The sequence below is a fragment of the Gasterosteus aculeatus genome, chromosome 20 (assembly GCF_964276395.1).
Source record: "Gasterosteus aculeatus chromosome 20, fGasAcu3.hap1.1, whole genome shotgun sequence".
Taxonomy (NCBI): domain Eukaryota; kingdom Metazoa; phylum Chordata; class Actinopteri; order Perciformes; family Gasterosteidae; genus Gasterosteus; species Gasterosteus aculeatus.
Window position 1 is genome coordinate 10231411 of NC_135707.1, and position 20066 is coordinate 10251476.

Below are 20066 nucleotides of genomic sequence, written 5' to 3' on the forward strand. Positions count from 1 at the left end.
ATCTACCGCCGAATTTTCAAGGGTTGCATTAAAATGTAAGTGTGTTTATTTTATTTCATACCTTTTTATTTCAAAGACACACTTTTTGATTGAATGTAAGTAAATAATATTTCATGGTTGAGTATCAGTCCAATATGAAGCGATTGCTGCAGATTTTTGCACTGTTACATTGAATAATATTTAGTTTTATTATGCATTTTGTGATCCAGGATCTGCTTCAGAGCTGTGATGTCGCGGAGTATTCTGGCTCTCTGCCTCTTGGCTTGGATTGACTCCGGCATCCCCGCATATCCAGTCAAGCCTGCCAGTCCCCGGGAAGGTGCACCACCCGAAGAGCTCGCCAGATATTATTCTGCACTAAGACATTACATAAATCTCATCACGAGACAGAGGTTAGTTTTTACAATTTCTATGACATGCTGTTGGTTCGTGTCATTTTTTCAAGCAGATACAAAGAATAATTGACAAGTTGCTTCGGCTCTTTTTTAATGGATAGGTATGGAAAGAGGGACTCCCCAGATAGAGTATTTTCTGATGTGTTCACGAGGGACGGCACAGAAAGTATCCCAGGATCCAACTACATCATGTAAGTTACTTCAAAAGGCAGCTTTTTTTATTCACCCTGTAATGCTTTCATCTATTTACTCATTTGTATTGTCCGTGTCAGGTTTATGCAATTTGATGTATGGTCTTGCATTAGATTATAGAATACGTGAGATGAAATTCAAGAAAAGTATTTCCATAAATGTGTAGTTTAACTGAAATAAACTTAAAATGCTGCTAAATACCTGCGTGTCTTGTAGGTATGATGGGCTGCCACTGTGGTGACGCTGACACACTCATCAAAACCACAAAGCCGCTGCAACGTCTTTGACTGACTCCAAAGGGACTCGTGCTGCGCGGAATAAACTTTGTCAAATTAAACTACTTTGTTATGTAATGTTGTCACTGCTGAATTAAAACATGTTATTGAAATGTTGACCCGCTGTCTCACTCTGGCTCGTTTGGCTTTACAATCAGTGCTGCTTTGCACTAGTACGTATATGTTGAACATAGTGTATGATGTGTGTCATTCACTGATGGAGTGACACTGCTCTCTACTGGTAGGCAGGAATCTAAATATTTTTTGAAGTATTGGGAAGTACAAATCGTGTGCTTAATTCAATGTCGGCTGCTTCTGTTCTTTTTGAGGAGAGTGAAATAAAAATTACTTGTAACTTGAGTGGTCCACAGTGTTGAATTTATTGCATTACTTTTTATAATAAACCGGCTGAGACGTACCTCCACTTTGCCTGCAAACAGATTAACACTTTAATCCGATCAAGGGACTTGAATGCAGCAAACGGGAATCATTCAACCTTGAGAGTTGGGTTAACTCCGTTATGACACGCTTACCGAAGCACTGCTCTCTCAAAGGAGCTTCTCTGAAGCTGAAACCAGATTTAGTGAAGCAGATTATTTGTAGAAAGATGTGGGGATTGAATGTCTCAGGTGCCAATAGTTGCGGCAGGATCTGATACAGTTTATCCTCCTGGTGTGGTGAGTGTTTGCTTAAAATCAAATTCTTAAGTCTGTTGATCTTTCGCTAAAGTGAGTAGAACACTATTTTATTACTGTTACACTGATTCTCTCCAACACTGAATTCCTCCTTTAGCACATTTAAAAAAAAATTCAGAACCAGTATGGCTGCCAATCAGTTGAATTGAGCTGCTAACAGAATGTATTGTGTATACAAAGCACTAACAACAGCGTTGTTTCACGTTAAGGTTTAGAGGTCACTGAGGTTCATTGGTCAAAAACACATTTGAATGAACTATTGACGCAATTGATTGATTATTTCATATATTGTAAAAAATATTTTAAAGTACTTTCCATTGGTGAGTAGTCCAGGATTCCAATGTGCAAAACGTATGTCGGCATTAGATGTCATGAGCACATCACTGTCTGTCAGGACGAGGAACTGGGTGTAGGGGCGCAGCAGGCTCTCTGCAAGAGCACCAGAGTTAACTAACGTTACTTCTGCGCAACTTCTCTGCGAAGTAGTTAGGTAATTAACTCTGACATTAACAGAGGCGTGAAAGAGTGACTGGGTGGACCCGGTTAAATCAGGTAACGTATCAAGTATTATTATTTTTCCATACTCTTGCATTGCGTGAAAGGACTCATCATTGGACATTCTAGTTTCTCGGCTCACATGAAACTAGCTAGCTAATGTTAGCCTACTAGCTTTAGCTAGCGTTAGCCGGTCCGGGCCACATGCTATTGCGGGCTAGCTGCTAACGTTAGCTAACCATTAGACTACTAATGTTACTTCGCAAAAAAACACGTTGTCCAGCGGAGGGAAATATATGTATATTGCTGGCGTGGTTGTTCGTGGGTGGTAACAAACCCACGTTTGACCGTCGGTACCACACTTGGGGCTAAAGCGCAAGCCAGTGTTTGCTATGAATCATTAGCACGGCTAACTTGCCTTCATGTGAGCTGAGAACAAGCAACGTCTGACACCAACTTGCTTCTGGACGGGTACTACTGTACTTATAACGCCAATTACCACCTCGATCGACGTATTTACACGCAACGTTAGATCGTTGTGACGCAAACCTGATCACTTTCAGCTAAGTTAGCCCACATGGAAAATCAGTGCTGCCAGCACGTTTCCTGAAGGAAAAGGAGTTTTTTTGTTTCGTGACATCGGAACAACTTTCCTCTCAGTGATGTATGAGACTTAACGAGAACCCGTCCGGCTGCTCCTCCATTAATGCAGACTGGTTTCAGGGTGTGTGAGTGTAACGTGTTACAGCAAGCGACACACTTCACTCAGGTCCACTAACTCGTAACATAAATGTTTCCTTAATCCCTCATAGCGTTTAGAATACTGACGCAGGCATTTTACAGTTACTAAATCAACCATTGGCACGTTGCATTTATTGGTCTAGTTCTAATGTGGTGATTGGATCACACACATTTCCTACATACCTCCCCCCAGTCTAATTTGCTGGGAAAGTAATTTCAATTGATTTAACGTGTGATTATTTGATTAGAACACCCTCTGAAAATACTACCTGGATACATCTGGGTTAGTATCTATACGAATGTTATCATATTTTAGCTTTTATGGGGGAAATTGTAGCCTGCTGCAAAATGTGTACAAGACAACCCTTTATTTGTCCCGCAGCGGAGACATTTACAGAATTACAACAGCGAAGGGGGTAAAGTGCACACAGACAGAAAAACTAAACCAAAATCAAACCAGTTATGAATAAAAGTAATACAATGAATAAATAAAAACAAGAATCCACAGTCGATTAAATTAAATATTATATAAATATTAAACTCATACAGAAATATTTTTGATAGCAGTATTGGACAGGTTTGAGGTGTTTCTGTGGTCATAAATAGTTGTAAACAAGTCTGATTTCTCAGTATTTAAAAAGTGATCACTTTCCTTTCTGCTTTATTCAAGCAACCACAACAGCAAATGACAACAAGCAACTAAAATCATCTTAATAGTATTTGGAAATGGACCTTGACAATGTGTTTCTTTTTTGACAATGTTTCTTCTTTGAAAACTTCACCATATAAGAATAATAAAGTTATTTTCTTTTTCTCTCCAGTCCCGAGTTAGCAGAGTGTTGAGTAGTGAATGTGGAGCCCATCACAGCGCTGCACTGATGATTTGAACAAAGTTTAAAGGTGAGTTTGTAGCTTTCTTGTTTTTTCGGGGGGCTTGGGATGATTATTTTCCCCTTTTGCTCACATTTCATAAATAAACTACAGTGTTACTTCGCTCTGTTGGCAGTTCCCTCTGTGCGGCTGGCACAACTTTTAGCCTCAAGGCCCAAGGCTCATTCTTTGTCACTCAAGGACCCTCTTTGTCCTCCCCTCAATTCATTGTAGCTCTCCGGGCAAAGATGCACACACAAACTGGTTTTCCGTCTCATGTATCCATTCTGATCCTGAATTTGTTCAACATCAACATGTGTCGCTTAAGCGTGATTCATTATTCACGACGTGCTTTGTACTGTATAATTACCACGGCTGGCAGCCTACTGATGTGTAGGCTTTTTTTCTACCGCCCGCAGCCCTCCAGTTGCCTTGGTTTCTGTTAGCAGACAGTTGGGTGTTTCACCTTCCTGAGCAGAGGAGTGTTAAACATGACTGTGGCCAACGCAAAGTCTGGAAAAGGTAAGCCGTTAATACAAAGCTCAATGACCGAGCCCTAACTAATCCGCCAAATATGACATTTTATTATCGTTTGAATGGTGGCATGGGATAGTTGTCCGGGTGTGTTTTTCAGCTGCCTCTGGACTTTCACATTCTTACCATTGATGACCTACAATAATAACAACACGTAACTAAAAAGAATTGCCACATGATGAACTGTTTTGGCTCATACAGGGACTGTGTTTCTGTGTACTTCTCTTTTCAATTGGAATAGTAGTGCACGGTTTTAGTCTGAATGCACGACAAACCCATTCAATGGTTTGTTATACTTGGCATTTAAAGAAATGCCCCTGATATTCATTATATTGAAATAATTGAACAAGAAATGATTTGTTATAAGGATTTTGGGCTTTGGCTTGTTGCCGTCTCCTCTTTCTCAACAAAGCAGTTCTGCTAGTAGAAGAATTCCTTTGTGATTCTGTGTGTTGTTGCTGCAGCAGTGGAAATAAGAGATGCGCTCTGTGAATTGGCCCGCTAGTCAACTATTGTTCTTGCCTTGTAAGCTCTCATTGTTTTCCATTGGTTCAACTTGCCTGTGAGCTTTGTCACTAAACTATCGAGCTGTATTGACAAAGCAGCAAGTCGAGCTCTAAAGAAGTTGTGACTGTTGTTTTTCATTCTGTTCTTTGGATTTTTTCCCCTGCAGCCATGCAGCAGGTACTGGACAACCTGAAATACCTGCCGTCAGGCTCAGGAGCCAAAGATATTGACCTCATATTTCTCAGAGGCATCATGGAGAGCCCCATCGTCCTCTCCCTCGCAAAGGTAAACAAACACCACACACACAGTTGCAATCCCATTTGCTGCCCATCAAACAATCTATGCCAACAAACACAAAAGGTAATGTCAAGCATCTGCTCGGTAAGATTGAGTAGTCAGAAAAGTCTTGTCTTTTCAAATATTTCACACCCATTATCACAAAACAACGAGGATGACAGCATGAAGAACGAATGGTTTACATGACAGAAATATCATCTCAATGCAGATTACGGTAACAAAGGCGAGCTCTTGTCCTCATTTCTAACAAACAGCCATTCATGTTTTGCATACAATTACAAGAATATGGCATTTTTATGTAGATTTTGGACAGAACAACAGAACCACTTGAAACCAAATTGTTTTGTCTGTTCTTCAGTGAGCTGTGACACTCAAGTAGCACCACAGGTTCTTAACTGAGTTCCCAGAAATGTACGTCAATGTTGAGAAATAACGGCCTGTTAAAAAAAGGAGCCGAGGCCTGTGTGCTCACTGGGTGGAACTGAGTAGTTAAATGCAAAATGCTTTTCATATTATCTTCCACCAAACAAATCCCAGCCAGTGGAACAACAAGCACCGCAGATGAAGGAAACCAGATTTACATAAAAGGAGTTGTGCCATGAAGTTGCCTTTAAAAGATGATTTTCAAAAAGTCAAAACATTTGGAACTTTTTATTGAAGTTAAAGGGTTGTTTAGTTGTTGTTGTTTTTTGTTTTAAACATAGGAAAAGGATGTTTGCTTAAAAGTACCATCCAAAAATATAGAATTAGTTCAATTTACTGTGTTTACGGTGCTCCAAGCTCGCATCAGAATGAAGTGGAGTATTTTTGTGTTGTTGTGTGCGCGTAGGCCCATGAGCGTCTTGAAGAAGTTAAGCTAAAAGCTGTGCGCGAGGATAATGTTCAGCTGGTCACAGAGATCCTGGATTCCCTGAACAACCTTCCAGAAGAAGATGTGGCCGCTGCCGAGCTCGTCAAAATCCTTCAGGAGCCGCACTTCAAGGTATCTCTCAACTCATTCCTCTCGCATTCGGCTTTAAACGGGGCCGAGTTGACCACATAGTTGTCGAGTGACCAGTCTAGCTTGTGTCACATTTGTGCGGGAATGGATGTCGGAGCATTCTTCTCCAACATCTCATTAACACTCTGAACAGGCAGCAGTTCTGCTTCTTTGTTGCCCTTTAGCTTCTCATAGCATACACGCTGTGGCTCGGGAGGGCGGGGGGTGTATTTTCTTTCGGGCCAATAGCAGGCTGACTTATGTGGGTAAAGTCCGGGGGAGAAGACCGTTTGTCTCTGAGCAATGCTCACGCTATGTTGTGTCTGCTGAGGGTAAGAACAAGAAGGATTTGAATTCTCTATTTAATCAATTGTAGACGCATAACAACATTTTTTTATTATATTATTTAAAAAATGCATGTCACAAGTGCTGCTACTATTTAGAGTTTTGTATTTTGATGCATGAACCACATCGCAGTGCTGATTTTGGTTACTAAATGAAGAGGTGGTAAGGTACAGAGCGTGGCAACCACACTTTTAATATTGTCTCTCGCCGCTGTTCTTTTTTTCTGCCGCAGTCTTTGATAGAAGCTCACGATAAAGTGGCTGCAAAGTGCTACGAAATGCCCCACACAGCGGGAAACAGCAGCGCCTTCATTTCGAGTTCACTCATGCCAGCTGATGCTGTCAGGATGATCGGCATCCAGAAGAAAGCCGGGGAACCACTGGTAAGCAAGCCGGGCACTTCTGTGAGCCGCAGCCCTGCAGAGGGAACGTGTTAACCGTTATATTTATGTCCTCTCGATTGACTATAAAAGTGACTTCCTTTCACATAGCGACGCGACACGAGTCGCTTCTTTCACAGCAGCCAGACGTGAAATGGACCTGTGGCGTGATTTATGAATCGCAAATGTATGATACTAAATTACTCTTCCAGGGGGTGACATTCCGCGTGGAGCAGGGAGAGATGGTGATCGCTCGGATCCTTCACGGCAGCTCGATTGACAGGCAGGGCATGCTGCACACGGGGGACATAATCCGAGAGGTGAACGGGTGCGAGGTCAGCCAGAGTCCCCAGGAACTCCAGGAGCTGTTGGGGAACTGCACTGGGAGTGTCACACTCAAGGTCCTGCCCAGCTACAGAGACTCACCGGCTCCTCCACAGGTGGGTGATGGTGGGAGGGAGAAGGAGGCTGCAATTTATACTGTCCAGTCCACAGTAATTCCCCTACTGCTACTAAAAATGATGCTACAGGAAATCTGAATTGAACACAATTCCTTTGAATGAGATGTTTAAACTAGATTGGGATCTTGGAATCAGCACGTTGAGTTAATCAGGATGCGTTTGTGGATGTGTAAGTCCCGTTGTTCCAGGTGTACAAGGCGGTGATGCTGTACCTTTCAGGGATTGGGGGGGGGGGGGCTGCCTGACCAGGGTGATCCCAGAATGCTTGGCTTCTGTAAATTGAGCCCCGTGGGGTTCTATTATTAACCCTTCTTACCACCTCCCCCTTCTTTCAGTAGTGGGTTCACACAACTGCTGACATGGAGGAACAGTGCATAGTGATAGACGCTGACTTTTTCTGCCAGGGAGAATCAAATGATCTAATCCTACTGTTTGGCTGTGTGCTTGTTGGGTTTTATTCTTATTCTTATGAATAAGAATACTAATTGATTATTACTAAAATATTTAACTGGCCGTCAGATACAAACATAATAAACTAATTATTTCTTTAACATTAAATAGCTAAATCTGACAATATAGTTTAAAATCTATTTAAGGTCCCAATCCTGTATATTCTCTCTGTATAATGCGATAGTCTGACGTCTTGTTCACGCCCGATGTTGTAGGTTTATCTGAAGCCACACTTCAACTATAATCCAGCCACAGACAACTTGATCCCCTGTAAAGAGGCAGGCTTGGCCTTTTCCAAGGGAGACATCCTTCACGTAGTCAACAAGGAAGATCCCAACTGGTGGCAGGTGAGAAGATGCATTTCTGACCATGATAGTGCTGCTTCAACCAATGCTGCACATATAATTAGAAAATAAGTGAAATGTACTTAGCAGCGTTGCAAGCCGCCGCCAAAGATGGGGAGACGTTGGTGGCCGATACTTAGACATGGTATCTTTTACTATGTGAAATATCTCTTAACTGGTCCAATTTCTGAGTAGGCATGCAAAGTTGTTGGTGGAGCGACTGGCCTCATCCCCAGTCAGTTCTTGGAGGAGAAAAGGAAGGCGTTTGTGAGAAGAGACTTGGATACTTCGGCTGCAGGTTAGTTCAAATCATGTTCTCACAAGCCAACTCCTTCACTCCCTCCCTCTTTTGTGTCAAGTTACCCCGGGAGTGGTCAGACATAATGTTGCTGTAGCACCACCACCATGTGGTGAACTGCATGTTTTTTTATTTTTCTTTCTGTAAATGATTCTCAGGCATGATCTGTGGAACTGCAAAGAAGAAGAAGAAAAAAATGATGTACCTCACTTCAAAGAATGCAGGTGTGCATCACCAATTGATCTTATTTTTATACATTTTCTTTTAATTCACTTTTTCTACTGCAAACTGCAAATGCACAGCCAACCGTACGGTACTCATCCAGCCTGTGAATTGCCTTGAACAGATTTTGACCGTTATGAGCTGCAGATATATGAGGAAGTAGCCAAGATGCCACCGTTTCAGAGGAAAACGCTGGTTCTGATTGGGGCCCAGGGAGTTGGGAGGCGGAGCCTGAAGAACAGGCTTATTGTCATGAACCCACTGCGATATGGAACCACTGTACCCTGTGAGTGACACAGCTAGTGAATAAGTCTGCCACTACATTTGATGCCACCGTGAATGTAACACCTCTGTTCATTCTTTTATCTCCAGTCACGTCAAGACAGCCGAGGGAAGAAGAGCGCGACGGCCAGAACTACTGCTTTGTGACGCGAGAGCAGATGGAGAAGGACGTGAAGGAGAACCGCTACCTGGAGCACGGCGAGTACGATGGCAACCTTTACGGCACCAAGATCGACTCCATCCATGAAGTGGTGAATGCCGGCCGCACCTGCATCCTGGACGTCAACCCTCAGGTAAGTCGAAGGCACGCGCTTGCAATGTGTACATATTTTTTCCTCCCAAATCTTTGGTTGTGACGCTGTTACCTTCCGCTCAGGCCCTGAAGTTGTTGAAGACAGCTGAGTTTATGCCGTTTGTGGTGTTTATTGCTGCTCCTGAACTGGATACACTAAGAGCTATGCACCAAGCTGTGATAGATGCTGGACTCACTACCAAACTACTCACGGTACGTTTTTTGAGAGCGTTGATGGACTGGTCAGGGGTTGTTACTCATGAAATAGTTGTTGCTGTCGTTCTCCTAATGGGCTGAATTTCTCTCTGTAACAGGAGAACGATTTGAAGAAGACCGTGGACGAGAGTGCCAGGATTCGTCGGGCTTACAGCCACTATTTTGACCTGACTATTGTCAGTGACAATCTAGACAAGGCCTTCGATCAACTGCAAGAGGTGGTGGAGCGATTATTCGTGGAGCCCCAGTGGGTTCCAGTCAGCTGGGTCTACTGATGTTTTCTAACCTCACGGACAGACATTGCCGTTGAAAGGCGACACGTTAAAGGACGGAAAATTCAACACGGCACCCAAGGACACATCAGACCTGTGTGAAAATGGGTTTTGCACAAAGCTGTATCAGTCACCTTAATCGGAATCGCCGGATTCCTTTCTAGCCCTCAATGCAACTCCCAATGCACAGGAAGTGTACTTATTTATTGGCAAAAATAGAATCCTTTCTATTCATGTGGATTTGGAGAAAATACTGGCAGGATATTTTAAAAAGAAATGCAATTTGTCATGTTCTGTTTCTTCTGCTCTGTATGTTGATTAGGTAAAGTGTATTTATTTTGCAAAAGGGTAGCTTGCTCATTGAAAAGAACAATACCTCAGTGTGACAGTTTACAGCGCAAATGTCTCCAGAACATCATCTCATCGTGTCACTACAAACTTGTCATTCGTGTAAAATAGTGTCATCATTTTGAGACTTTTCTTCTTGCTCAAGGTGGAATTCAGGCTCTTCTGTCTCTGCCGTTATTATATAGTCATACATGGAAAATGTCACAAGTTTTTTATGTACAGAAAAAAAAAATCTCTTTCACTCAAGCACAACAGATTACATTAATTATGTTGATTGTTTGTCAGGCATTTAGATCCTGTACGTATTTCTGACTGTTAGAGCTGTCGATATGGTGCCGTCTTGTTTAGAAGAAACTTTCCACAGCACTCTGGAACAGGGTACTCCAATCTCAGTGAACCATCCCTTTTTGATGTGATATTACTAAAACGTAACTGTTTTAAATAAAGTTTCTATCTACTTATAAAAGGTATATTTTAAACAAATTCAGAAAGGACTTATTTTAAATAAACAACCTGTGTTTTCTAATTCTCCGCCTTGGTTTGCTTTTCTCTTTTGGGGTTATTAATTGACAACGTGTGATTTCATAAACTGGAGAACATAGCATTCTTATGGGCCGAGACATTATATCTTCCTGTTGTCCATCCATCTCTTCAGATCAGATTTATGTGGTTCTGGGTCGATGTGAACGCACGTCGGATCATTTCTCATGGATGTGACATTTCAGGAACACATTGAGCACATTTCTTGAAATGTGGCACAAACGCACTCTCACTCAAGACTGAAAGTGATCCAATTTAGTGATCAGAAGTCATTGTGACCACACAAATCACGTTCCTGGCTGCAACTCTTGCGCTTTGTTACAATTTCCCCAAATTGTTGAGGAAGAGCAAATGGTGATGCGCATAAACCAAATCATCACGTTTGGTTTGATGGAGGCAGCGAGTTATTATTATGATTATGATTCTTTCTTTGCAAAAACAAAGTGCACAGGATATGAGCGAGGTTGGGGTCGTCGTAGCGCAGGGGGTCTGATTTACTTCATTTTGACTGTTTTTATATTGAGAGCGGTGCAAATATATCAGAAGGTCAAAAGGATACCACACTACGTATACGTGGCGGGGGGGGAAAAAACACCATATGTAATGAAAAGGGAAGTTGTCTAATCAGCTTTAAATGTCTCATGTCATAACATCCTGATTAAGACAATTGACAATGACAATTTAGAATTACGTTACAGTATAGTGGATACAGGAAATCCTAGATTGTGAATTTTGACCTCCTCCTCCTCACAGATTAATAAAATCTCAAATCTTGTCATTTAAGAAATCGGTATAGTATCCATTGATCAAATGTAAGAGTAGTATGGAATGAAACATTTAATGCGCATTTAATTGACAATAGATAATTCTACTACTAGTCATGGAATATAATATATATAATAATACATATTATATAAGAGACAAAAATTGGGACCACTTTAACCTTATAGATTCAAATTTCCCCTAGATGACAAAGCTAAACTGCGAACATTTCGCGCTACGCTTGACGTTCGCTGCCGCTCAGAGGAAATTCAAACAACCCCATTGGATGTGCCTCATTGGCTGCGCGTCACTGACTCCGCCCCACTAGGTCCGCCCCATTGGCTCCGCCCTGTTGGCTCCTCCCGCTTTGGAAACAAATAGACAGAGCAGCTCCACTTCCGCTCACCACTCCTGCCTTCAGCAGCCGATCCTTCAACGTCGGTCAGAAGCAGTATTTAACAACTCGAAAAAATGGTGAGTGTCTATTCGAAATTACATCTTGGTTAATGCTTAAAACACATGTCAATTTTTAACGCTTTAATCCCGATTGACTTCCGTTATATAACGTGACGAATCGAGGCCAGACAAGCTAACGCTATTTAACTGGCTCAGTTTCGATTAAAATGAATGAGGCTATGGCTGTTTAGCTAACCCTGGGAAGGTTCGCTACTTAATCCAATCACGCAGCGTTACTAGACTCAACCGAGTCGCGTGAGTCATTTAATCGCTGTGCCTGTGCTATCGGTTATCTTTTTAAAAATGGTAATTACTAAGAACGATGAACCCCACAGCGGCATTTTTACGCCGGCGAACTAGGTTTTCAGAAAGGCCCTCCAGACAACGCCCTGTCCGTCGGCCCAGCACAAAGGAGGGGCTCTGCAGCACTGTGGGGGCAGGGAGGGGCACAAAAGCCGCGTTCACGCGAGCTCTGCGGTAACGGGCCTGCGTCCCGCCTAAAGCAGCGTTCACGCGCACGCTGTCTGCGCTGCGTTTCTATACCATTATAGTGCTGTTTATTAATATTTATTCTTATTATTTTGTATTTTTAGTAGTTTTAATTTTCGACTGTTTCGTTTTTGCGCCCCCCCCCCACACACACACACCAATGATGGATGCAGTTTCGACGAAAACCAAAAGCTCATTGCTTTTTAAAGCATTAGTAAAGACAATGGTAGTAAAAGTAACGTTGTGTTCGTTAGTGTATATACAGTGTTTCCTATAGGTCTACCACTGCCACGTGCGCGCATACACGGACACATGCGCGCACGTGTCCCAAATGGCCGTGTGTCTCCCCTCCCTTGTATTCCCCTGATCATAATGATATGGTAAACGCTGATGTGGATGACAGCGGCTAACTTACTGTGTAAGAAAGTAATCGCTGATGCATCTTCTCTCTCCAGCGTGAGTGTATTTCCATGCATGTCGGCCAAGCCGGAGTCCAGATGGGCAATGCCTGCTGGGAGCTCTACTGCCTGGAGCACGGCATCCAGCCGGACGGACAGATGCCCAGCGACAAGACCATCGGAGGAGGAGACGACTCCTTCAACACCTTCTTCAGTGAGACTGGAGCTGGGAAACACGTTCCCAGAGCGGTCTTTGTGGACCTGGAGCCAACGGTCATCGGTAAGATGGGTTTCTATCAATCGTAGACAAAGTTACTGACGAAGACTATAATGAAACCTTTCAGTTAATTCACTTTTGCCAACATGTGCAGGCATCTGGTGGGGAACGCGAATCATAGATCGAACCAAAACCATCAGTGCTTTAATTCTTGGCGCTTGTCATGAAGGGGGGGCGTCGCTCTAAACCAGTGTTCTTGTTGCTCTGCAGATGAAGTGCGAACGGGAACCTACCGCCAGCTCTTCCACCCGGAGCAGATGATCACCGGTAAGGAGGACGCTGCAAACAACTACGCCCGCGGACACTACACAGTCGGCAAGGAGATCATCGACCTGGTTCTTGACAGGACACGCAAATTGGTGAGCTCCAATAACTTTTTTTTTTTTTCATCCTTTCTTTCTCCGATGATTATGGCAATAACACTTATTTTGTCATTTCATTTTTTTTTTCAGGCTGACCAGTGCACAGGGCTCCAAGGTTTCCTTATCTTCCACTCCTTTGGAGGAGGAACTGGCTCTGGCTTCACCTCTCTGCTGATGGAGCGTCTTTCCGTCGACTATGGCAAAAAGTCCAAGCTTGAGTTTGCGGTCTACCCGGCCCCCCAGGTGTCCACAGCCGTGGTAGAGCCCTACAACTCCATCCTGACCACCCACACCACCCTAGAGCACTCCGACTGCGCCTTCATGGTAGACAACGAGGCCATCTACGACATCTGCCGCAGGAACCTCGACATTGAGCGTCCCAGCTACACCAACCTCAACAGGCTGATCGGACAGATCGTCTCCTCCATCACCGCCTCCCTGCGCTTCGACGGGGCCTTGAACGTGGACCTGACAGAGTTCCAGACCAATCTGGTGCCCTACCCTCGCATCCACTTCCCCCTGGCCACCTACGCCCCAGTGATCTCCGCAGAGAAGGCGTATCACGAGCAGCTCTCAGTGGCTGACATCACCAACGCCTGCTTTGAGCCGGCCAATCAGATGGTGAAGTGCGACCCTCGCCACGGCAAATACATGGCCTGCTGCCTGCTGTACCGCGGAGACGTGGTGCCCAAAGATGTCAACTCGGCCATCGCCACCATCAAGACCAAGCGCAGCATCCAGTTCGTGGACTGGTGCCCCACCGGCTTCAAGGTGGGCATCAACTACCAGCCCCCCACTGTGGTTCCTGGAGGAGACCTGGCCAAGGTGCAGAGGGCCGTGTGCATGCTGAGCAACACGACCGCCATCGCAGAGGCCTGGGCTCGACTCGACCACAAGTTCGACCTGATGTACGCCAAGAGGGCCTTCGTCCACTGGTACGTGGGAGAGGGCATGGAGGAGGGTGAGTTCTCGGAGGCCAGGGAGGACATGGCCGCCCTGGAGAAGGATTACGAGGAGGTGGGCACCGACAGCGTCGGGGAGGAGGATGAAGATGAGGGAGAGGAGTACTAGGTCCCTCAACATCTAAAGCTGAATGTCTTAGTTGCTTAGCAGTATTGGACACATTCCAAAAAATGTTGCACATTCCAGCAAAGCTACATGATTGACAAACCAATAAACGAAACATAAAGCATTTATGATTGTCCTGTGTTTACTCCAAAAGCAGAAACCATCACAATTCATCCTTGAATCTACATATTTATTTTATAAATTGTGCTTCTTCAATGAGAATAGAACATAACTAGATGATCACACAGATAAAAAATAAGCTTCAATTGCTCTCCAGCAGGCCAGTGGTCTTAATTCTACACGCATGTTTTAAAACCCTGACAACCAGTTTGCATATAAACAATCTTTCTGCTGCATTTGAAATGCATGGAATATTCTGAGACATTTGCTTTAATATGGGTTGAATGACAAGTATGCAGTTATGGTCCTGGTTTGACTTTTATATTCAGATTAGAAAGTAATGACACAACACTTTATACCCTTGAAATATTTACTTTATCCCTTCGATAAAAATGCCAATCGAGATTATGGGCCTAGTCTGTTTGTACCGTTGCTATGGAAACTGCAAACAAAGAACACAAAGGAAACCGTATCGCTGCCACCGCGTGGGTGTATTTTGTACTACAATGCGAACGTGTTCAGGAAACAGACCGCCTATACAGTACTTTTGAATTATGGTATTTGTCAAGTGAGTTATTGAACATAATTTGTCCTTTGAACTCAAGTCATGGAAACAAAAGCAACTCGTATAGCTTGTCACAAAGTAATTTAATAGTCATATACAACTAGTGTAGGCAGGTCATACATTAAAGGTAAAATGGTCATGAGGTAAGTCATTGTGAAATGAAGTTATGAATAGGTCATAAAGTTAAGTAAAAAAACTTTACTATAGTATGTAAACACTAAAGTTTATGTATTTGGCCCTAAACCTCCAAAATGTTATCTAGTGGTGCTGAGATGACATCACCTTGTCTTTTACCACCACCATAAAACAACCTTCGATAAGCAGATGTCCTTTCATTCCCACATGAAAACCTTCAAGGACAGATTTTTTCCGCATTTATCATTACATGTAACATGTAAAACAAAATAATTAAAAATATGAATTAGGAATTTGTGATACAGAAATATTTCCTCTCGTTATGTTGTTTTTTTTGCCAGCAAATGTTCTTTACTTCAACATGGTGGATTTGACCTTCGGTTCAACTGTACACGTGAATGTGTTACACCCGGCCTATAAGCAGCGTCACACACAACTTCACCGTTAGATAATAGAAACATTACTAAATGATTTGTAATATTTTGTTGAACAATTTGCAGTTGAAGGGAAAACAAGAGATTTGTTCATAGTTGAGTGGGATTTTCAACGCATGTCTTGTTCACTTTAAAGGATCCGGCCCACTGACATAATTACCCTTCATCTTTCATGTATACCTTGTCCTATTTAGTTATTTTTATAACTATATACTATAACTATACTAAAATCCCTCAACTTTAATTGGCCCTGAAGGTGTGTCTGTATGTACAATCTCTCTTACTTAATAGTAACTTAAGAGGCTGGTATTGCGTGTATCCCCTGTACGTACAGCACGCTCAGCATGAACACTTTCTTAAAAAAGTGACAAATCACACATTTTTCATATAAAATCAGATGAATATGCCCCTCACACGTACAGCAGGAACATCTTTAAAAAGGGTTGTTTGGTCCATTTAAAGTCCAAAATCAGTTACCTAACATCAATGGATTATCTGTTTGTTCAATATTTGTCAAGGATTGTTTTAGCACTATAATATGTATATACAAAAATCATTAACCTACATAAAAATAGTCCTAGTGGAGAGAAGAAGAGAGAGATGGCACTTGATCCACTTGTTCCCCTTTACCTCATTCCAGCGCAATGTTTGGGATTTCTGGTTTGTATTCCGGTCTCTTCAGTGGGCCAACGAGGCGAGACCCCTGACAGCAATACAAAGGACCAAAGCGGGGCAAACTCTGCTGCTTATTGTGGTTTTCACTGTGCTTCCATCCCTCATCAGAGACACATTGGAGGAGGCAAACAGGCGCTCGGTCTTCTCATAGACGTCTTCCGTCAGTGCGGCCAAGCCTGCGCTGCTCAGAGGCAACTCCCCCTTTCCCGATACACACTGCACCTGGAAGAGACGGGACAGGAAGTTAGAAAGGCAGTTAAATAAATGAGAATATGTGGAGGCGGGGGGCAATATTTTTTTAGTATTTTTTGTAAAAACTGCCTTCACGCACCAGTAGCTCCAGAGCCGGTAACACAGTGAGGCTGCAGAACATTCCCAAAAGAGAAAGACAATCGTTTGTCATCTCTGGAAGAAAAGACCCAGCACAAAACAGCTTTAGGAAATGTGATCTTCACGACATTCTGCACGCAGTGGGATCTCCGAGAAACTGCCTTTCTTATTCAGGAGAGGCATTCAAGCAAAGATTTGAGTAAAGTCGAGCTTTCCCACCATCCATGGCGCTGGTAATGAGGTGAAATGCAGAGAGCGCCCGTCTGGAATCCACTTGACCAGACTGCTCCAAAAGGTCGAGAATAGCTCGGACGCTCTGATTTGGGGAATCTGTTGTTGTGTCGTCCTCCACGACAGGCGTCTCATCAACGCACATCCGTTCCAACTGAGGACAGGAAAGATATAAAAAGGTAAATTTCAAAAAGGCGCTGCAAAAATAGCAATTAGTCGACACTACAACTTTGTGTTGACGTACCACACTCTGCAGTGAAGCGAGGGCCAGTCGGTCAACCATAACTTGTGTGATCTGTTGCAGTAGAGAAGACCTCGTGGTGGCAGGAAGAGAGGAGAGCAGCTGGAAATGATCTCGCAGTTGCTCCAGCTCTAAATAAAAAACAAAACAAAACAGATACATTTCATGGTCACAGACTGAATGTGTACACGCAGCAGGTCACTGATCAATAAGATCGAACCAGGGCCTTCATAAAACGACGACTTATATCATCACGCCGTTGTGATAGTCAGATAGTCTAATCTGCAGAGGCTCCCCGTGCCTGTAAAACAACATGCATTGGTGAACATGTCACGCCCGACAACAAGCATCCAGTCATGCGTTTTATGGCTTCAGAGGAAGAAAACAATCATTACCTTGTCTAAGGTGGAGATTCCCAGAGGCAGCAGCTCCAACGCTAGCCAGTCCTTCGCACGCCAGGCCGTCGACTTCAAGAAATCCACTGGTGTACGACATCAGACACAGCTCTGTGCAGAAGGTTCGCCGATGTTAACTGCAACCGCAGCGGAGTTTAATGCGACGTGTGCGTGGATCGTTTCTCACCATAGCGTCCGTCCTGTTTGACCTCCAGCTCTATGAGGGAATATGCGATGGGAGTGAGGACGGGAATCTCCATGGTGATGTTACTGTCTTTACTCAAGCTCCCGTTCTCTTTCAAGGAAACCTGTCGAAGGAGAAGTGGCCTCGCTGTTTACACAAAGTTATCGACGCCGCACCGCTACGAGAAATACGTTCAATCTGGTACTCCACCTTTGTGCACCTGGGCCCGCAGAGGCTCAGGCCTCCTGCAAACTGTACTCCCTGCTGCACCTCCTCTATGACTGAGCAGGGCTGAGTGGTCAAAATACGCTCCTTCACGATCCCAAAAACCCGCCTGCGCTTCTCTTTTGTCTGCTGGATCAGCCCGTGGGACATGTCCAGGATCCTGGAAGGGAATTGGGGGGAAATTCTGTCTGCATCATCAACAACAGCATTCATCGTAAAGCAAAAAGAGCAATCGTGCGAGTGTTAATATTCAACCGGACCTCCCGTTTAGCGTGAGATTTTATGGTTGGACAAAGATCATTGCTGCCATTTGCAGATCTTAAAAAGCCTGCTTGTCGGATGATGTTTACGGCCTTTTCTCCTTCGATTCAAATCGATTGAACTCAATGAATCATGACACTGGAAACAGACAGGGGGGGAGGGAGAGAGAGAGAGAGAGAGAGAGAGAGCAACCAACCTCTCTTTGCAGTCTAGCAGCAACTTCTGCACCTCCAGTTCTTCTTTTTTTAAACTGCCAAATGACGACTGGAGCTTGGACGAGTCTTTGCCCTCCAGGCTCACATTGGCGCTGTTGAAATTTGCGTCGACAGTTGCCTGAATGTTGTCCCCAAAAGTCCCATCGTATTTGATGAAATCTGTCTCCGTGACGCCTGTGGACGGGGAAACATTTAAGTTTTTATGGGTTTAAAGTAATGACTGGGCATGTGGAGGTTTTTCTGATGCTCACCTGGCTTAATGGGCGCGTCTCCCGTCAGTATGTCATTGAGGGTGAAATCGGTAGGAATGTACTTGGCCTTCTGCCACAGCCAGAAGCGTTTGCGTTTCACCACCACCGTCAGGAGGGCGATCGTGTCGTTCAGGCTGGACACCGGGATCAGCAGACCGCCGCGGTCCACCTCCTGCACGAAGTTCCTGGTGGCCGTGGCGAACATCTGCAGGCGGAACGAAGTGCGTGAGGGACGCGGGCTCCTCACAGCAAAATAACGAATATTTAAAAGGAATAAATCACTCGCAATCACTTTTTTAAAAGTAGAGGACGTCAGAGGAGCGGCGTCGTCCAGCTAACGCAAGAGTCTCGAGTTGAAAAAAAAAACACCATCGGAACAAAACGCGTATGCGACGTGTGTTGCTGCTCACCTTGAATCCCTGTTCTAGCGAGGAACCTGACGTCGAACGTGGACGGTGGCCAGACTTTCAGATTAGATAAAGTCGGTTGTGCGGATGTTTTGGAGAAACCACGCGCAGACTCAGTGAGTCAGTGACACGCCCACTTTGCCTCTGTAGGGGGGGGGGGCGTGTCCCTGTGTAAAACATGATCACGTTCATAACATCAAATAAATAATAATAATGATGATGGGGTTGATGATAATGAGACTACTAATGATGCTATTGTTTTACTATTATTAACTGTATTTTTTTACAATTAGTATTTGTTATTTTCAGTAGTTTTAGCCGTAGCAATGGTAGCATTAAGCTGAACAATAACAACAATATTTTTCACGGTACTTTTGTTTCTTTCTCCTCAACAAAATGAGCTGTTTCGGGTATCAAATGTCAGATTGGTACGTCACGTTTTATGCGTGTTATTACTTCAACAGGACATAAACCCTCGCTGAAGGGGATGTCAAGAGATGCGTCAATCGTAATAGACTGCGGGTCAGCTGTCATAGTTTATCACAGACTTTGATCAGTGCAGGCAAGGACGCTATTAAGATGAGTTTACTGAGGGCTTTGTTCTGTCTTTAGTGGATATTCGTTGCCACCTAGCGGCAACAAATAAACACTTCAGCATCTTAAGCACCAGCTTATCTTCTGGAATCATGTTCACACCATTTCTGATTTATATTAGATCAGTAAGCAGTATCGTACTTTATTATGCGTTAGTATTCAATTAGTTAGACCAAGTGTTCCCCCAGCTGTGTCACACTATCGTTCACCCTCGTCCCACATATGAAATTAACTCAGTGATGAAACTTTTATTTTGTGGAGATTCACCTTCAGTTGTATAATTGTGTCACAGCCAAGATAATGGGAAGGGCTCTTTCAAGACACTATCGCTTGTGTCTTTAAACAAATGCCTTTCCTGTCCTCCTGAGGTACCAGCAGTATTCCTGTGGCTCACAATTTGATGGGAAAGAGAATGATAAAAGAGCTGCGCTGAAATAAGTTGAACTTCTTCTCCTGTGGACGTGTGAATATCAAAACTGATGATTTAGTTTTCTCTTTTGTCTTCTCTTTTACGACTAGTCAGCATTTTATTTAATGAGCAATGTGCGACCCAGAGCATTTC

General features: G+C 43.7%; 3 protein-coding genes across 6 annotated transcripts; 2 read left to right on the forward strand and 1 right to left on the reverse strand.

Moving 5' to 3' along the window:
• Window positions 1–1461: 1461 nt before the first annotated feature.
• Window positions 1462–10415, forward strand: pals2a (protein associated with LIN7 2, MAGUK p55 family member a). The gene is made up of 14 exons (XM_040164541.2): window positions 1462–2109; window positions 3615–3693; window positions 4083–4185; window positions 4871–4989; window positions 5831–5983; window positions 6558–6707; window positions 6917–7144; window positions 7831–7962; window positions 8155–8257; window positions 8416–8481; window positions 8604–8765; window positions 8852–9054; window positions 9138–9266; window positions 9368–10415. The coding sequence occupies exons 3-14, from the start codon at window positions 4155–4157 to the stop codon at window positions 9542–9544; spliced, it is 1653 nt and encodes a 550-aa protein (XP_040020475.2). The 5' UTR covers window positions 1462–2109; window positions 3615–3693; window positions 4083–4154; the 3' UTR covers window positions 9545–10415.
• Window positions 10416–11509: 1094 nt separating this feature from the next.
• LOC120810235 (tubulin alpha chain) lies at window positions 11510–14367 on the forward strand. 2 transcript variants are annotated; one of them, XM_040164607.2, is made up of 4 exons: window positions 11510–11665; window positions 12592–12814; window positions 13022–13170; window positions 13264–14367. In XM_040164607.2, exons 1-4 carry the CDS (start codon window positions 11663–11665, stop codon window positions 14242–14244), a joined length of 1356 nt encoding a protein of 451 aa, XP_040020541.1. In that variant the 5' UTR covers window positions 11510–11662; the 3' UTR covers window positions 14245–14367. The 2 variants fall into 2 exon arrangements, with proteins under 2 accessions (XP_040020541.1, XP_077951234.1); XM_078095108.1 differs by having other exon boundaries at window positions 11529–11665; window positions 13022–14367.
• A 625-nt stretch (window positions 14368–14992) lies between these two features.
• On the reverse strand, window positions 14993–19056 carry gsdmeb (gasdermin Eb). 3 transcript variants are annotated; one of them, XM_040164603.2, is made up of 10 exons: window positions 18914–19056; window positions 18504–18708; window positions 18234–18426; window positions 17762–17936; window positions 17555–17675; window positions 17368–17478; window positions 16976–17103; window positions 16720–16885; window positions 16502–16575; window positions 14993–16392 (listed from the first exon to the last, which is right to left on the reverse strand). In XM_040164603.2, the coding sequence occupies exons 2-10, from the start codon at window positions 18706–18708 to the stop codon at window positions 16174–16176; spliced, it is 1392 nt and encodes a 463-aa protein (XP_040020537.2). In that variant the 5' UTR covers window positions 18914–19056; the 3' UTR covers window positions 14993–16173. The 3 variants fall into 3 exon arrangements, with proteins under 3 accessions (XP_040020537.2, XP_040020540.2, XP_040020539.2); XM_040164606.2 differs by having other exon boundaries at window positions 18504–18745; window positions 18914–19028; XM_040164605.2 differs by having other exon boundaries at window positions 18504–18742; window positions 18914–19025.
• Between the last annotated feature and the right edge of the window lie 1010 nt (window positions 19057–20066).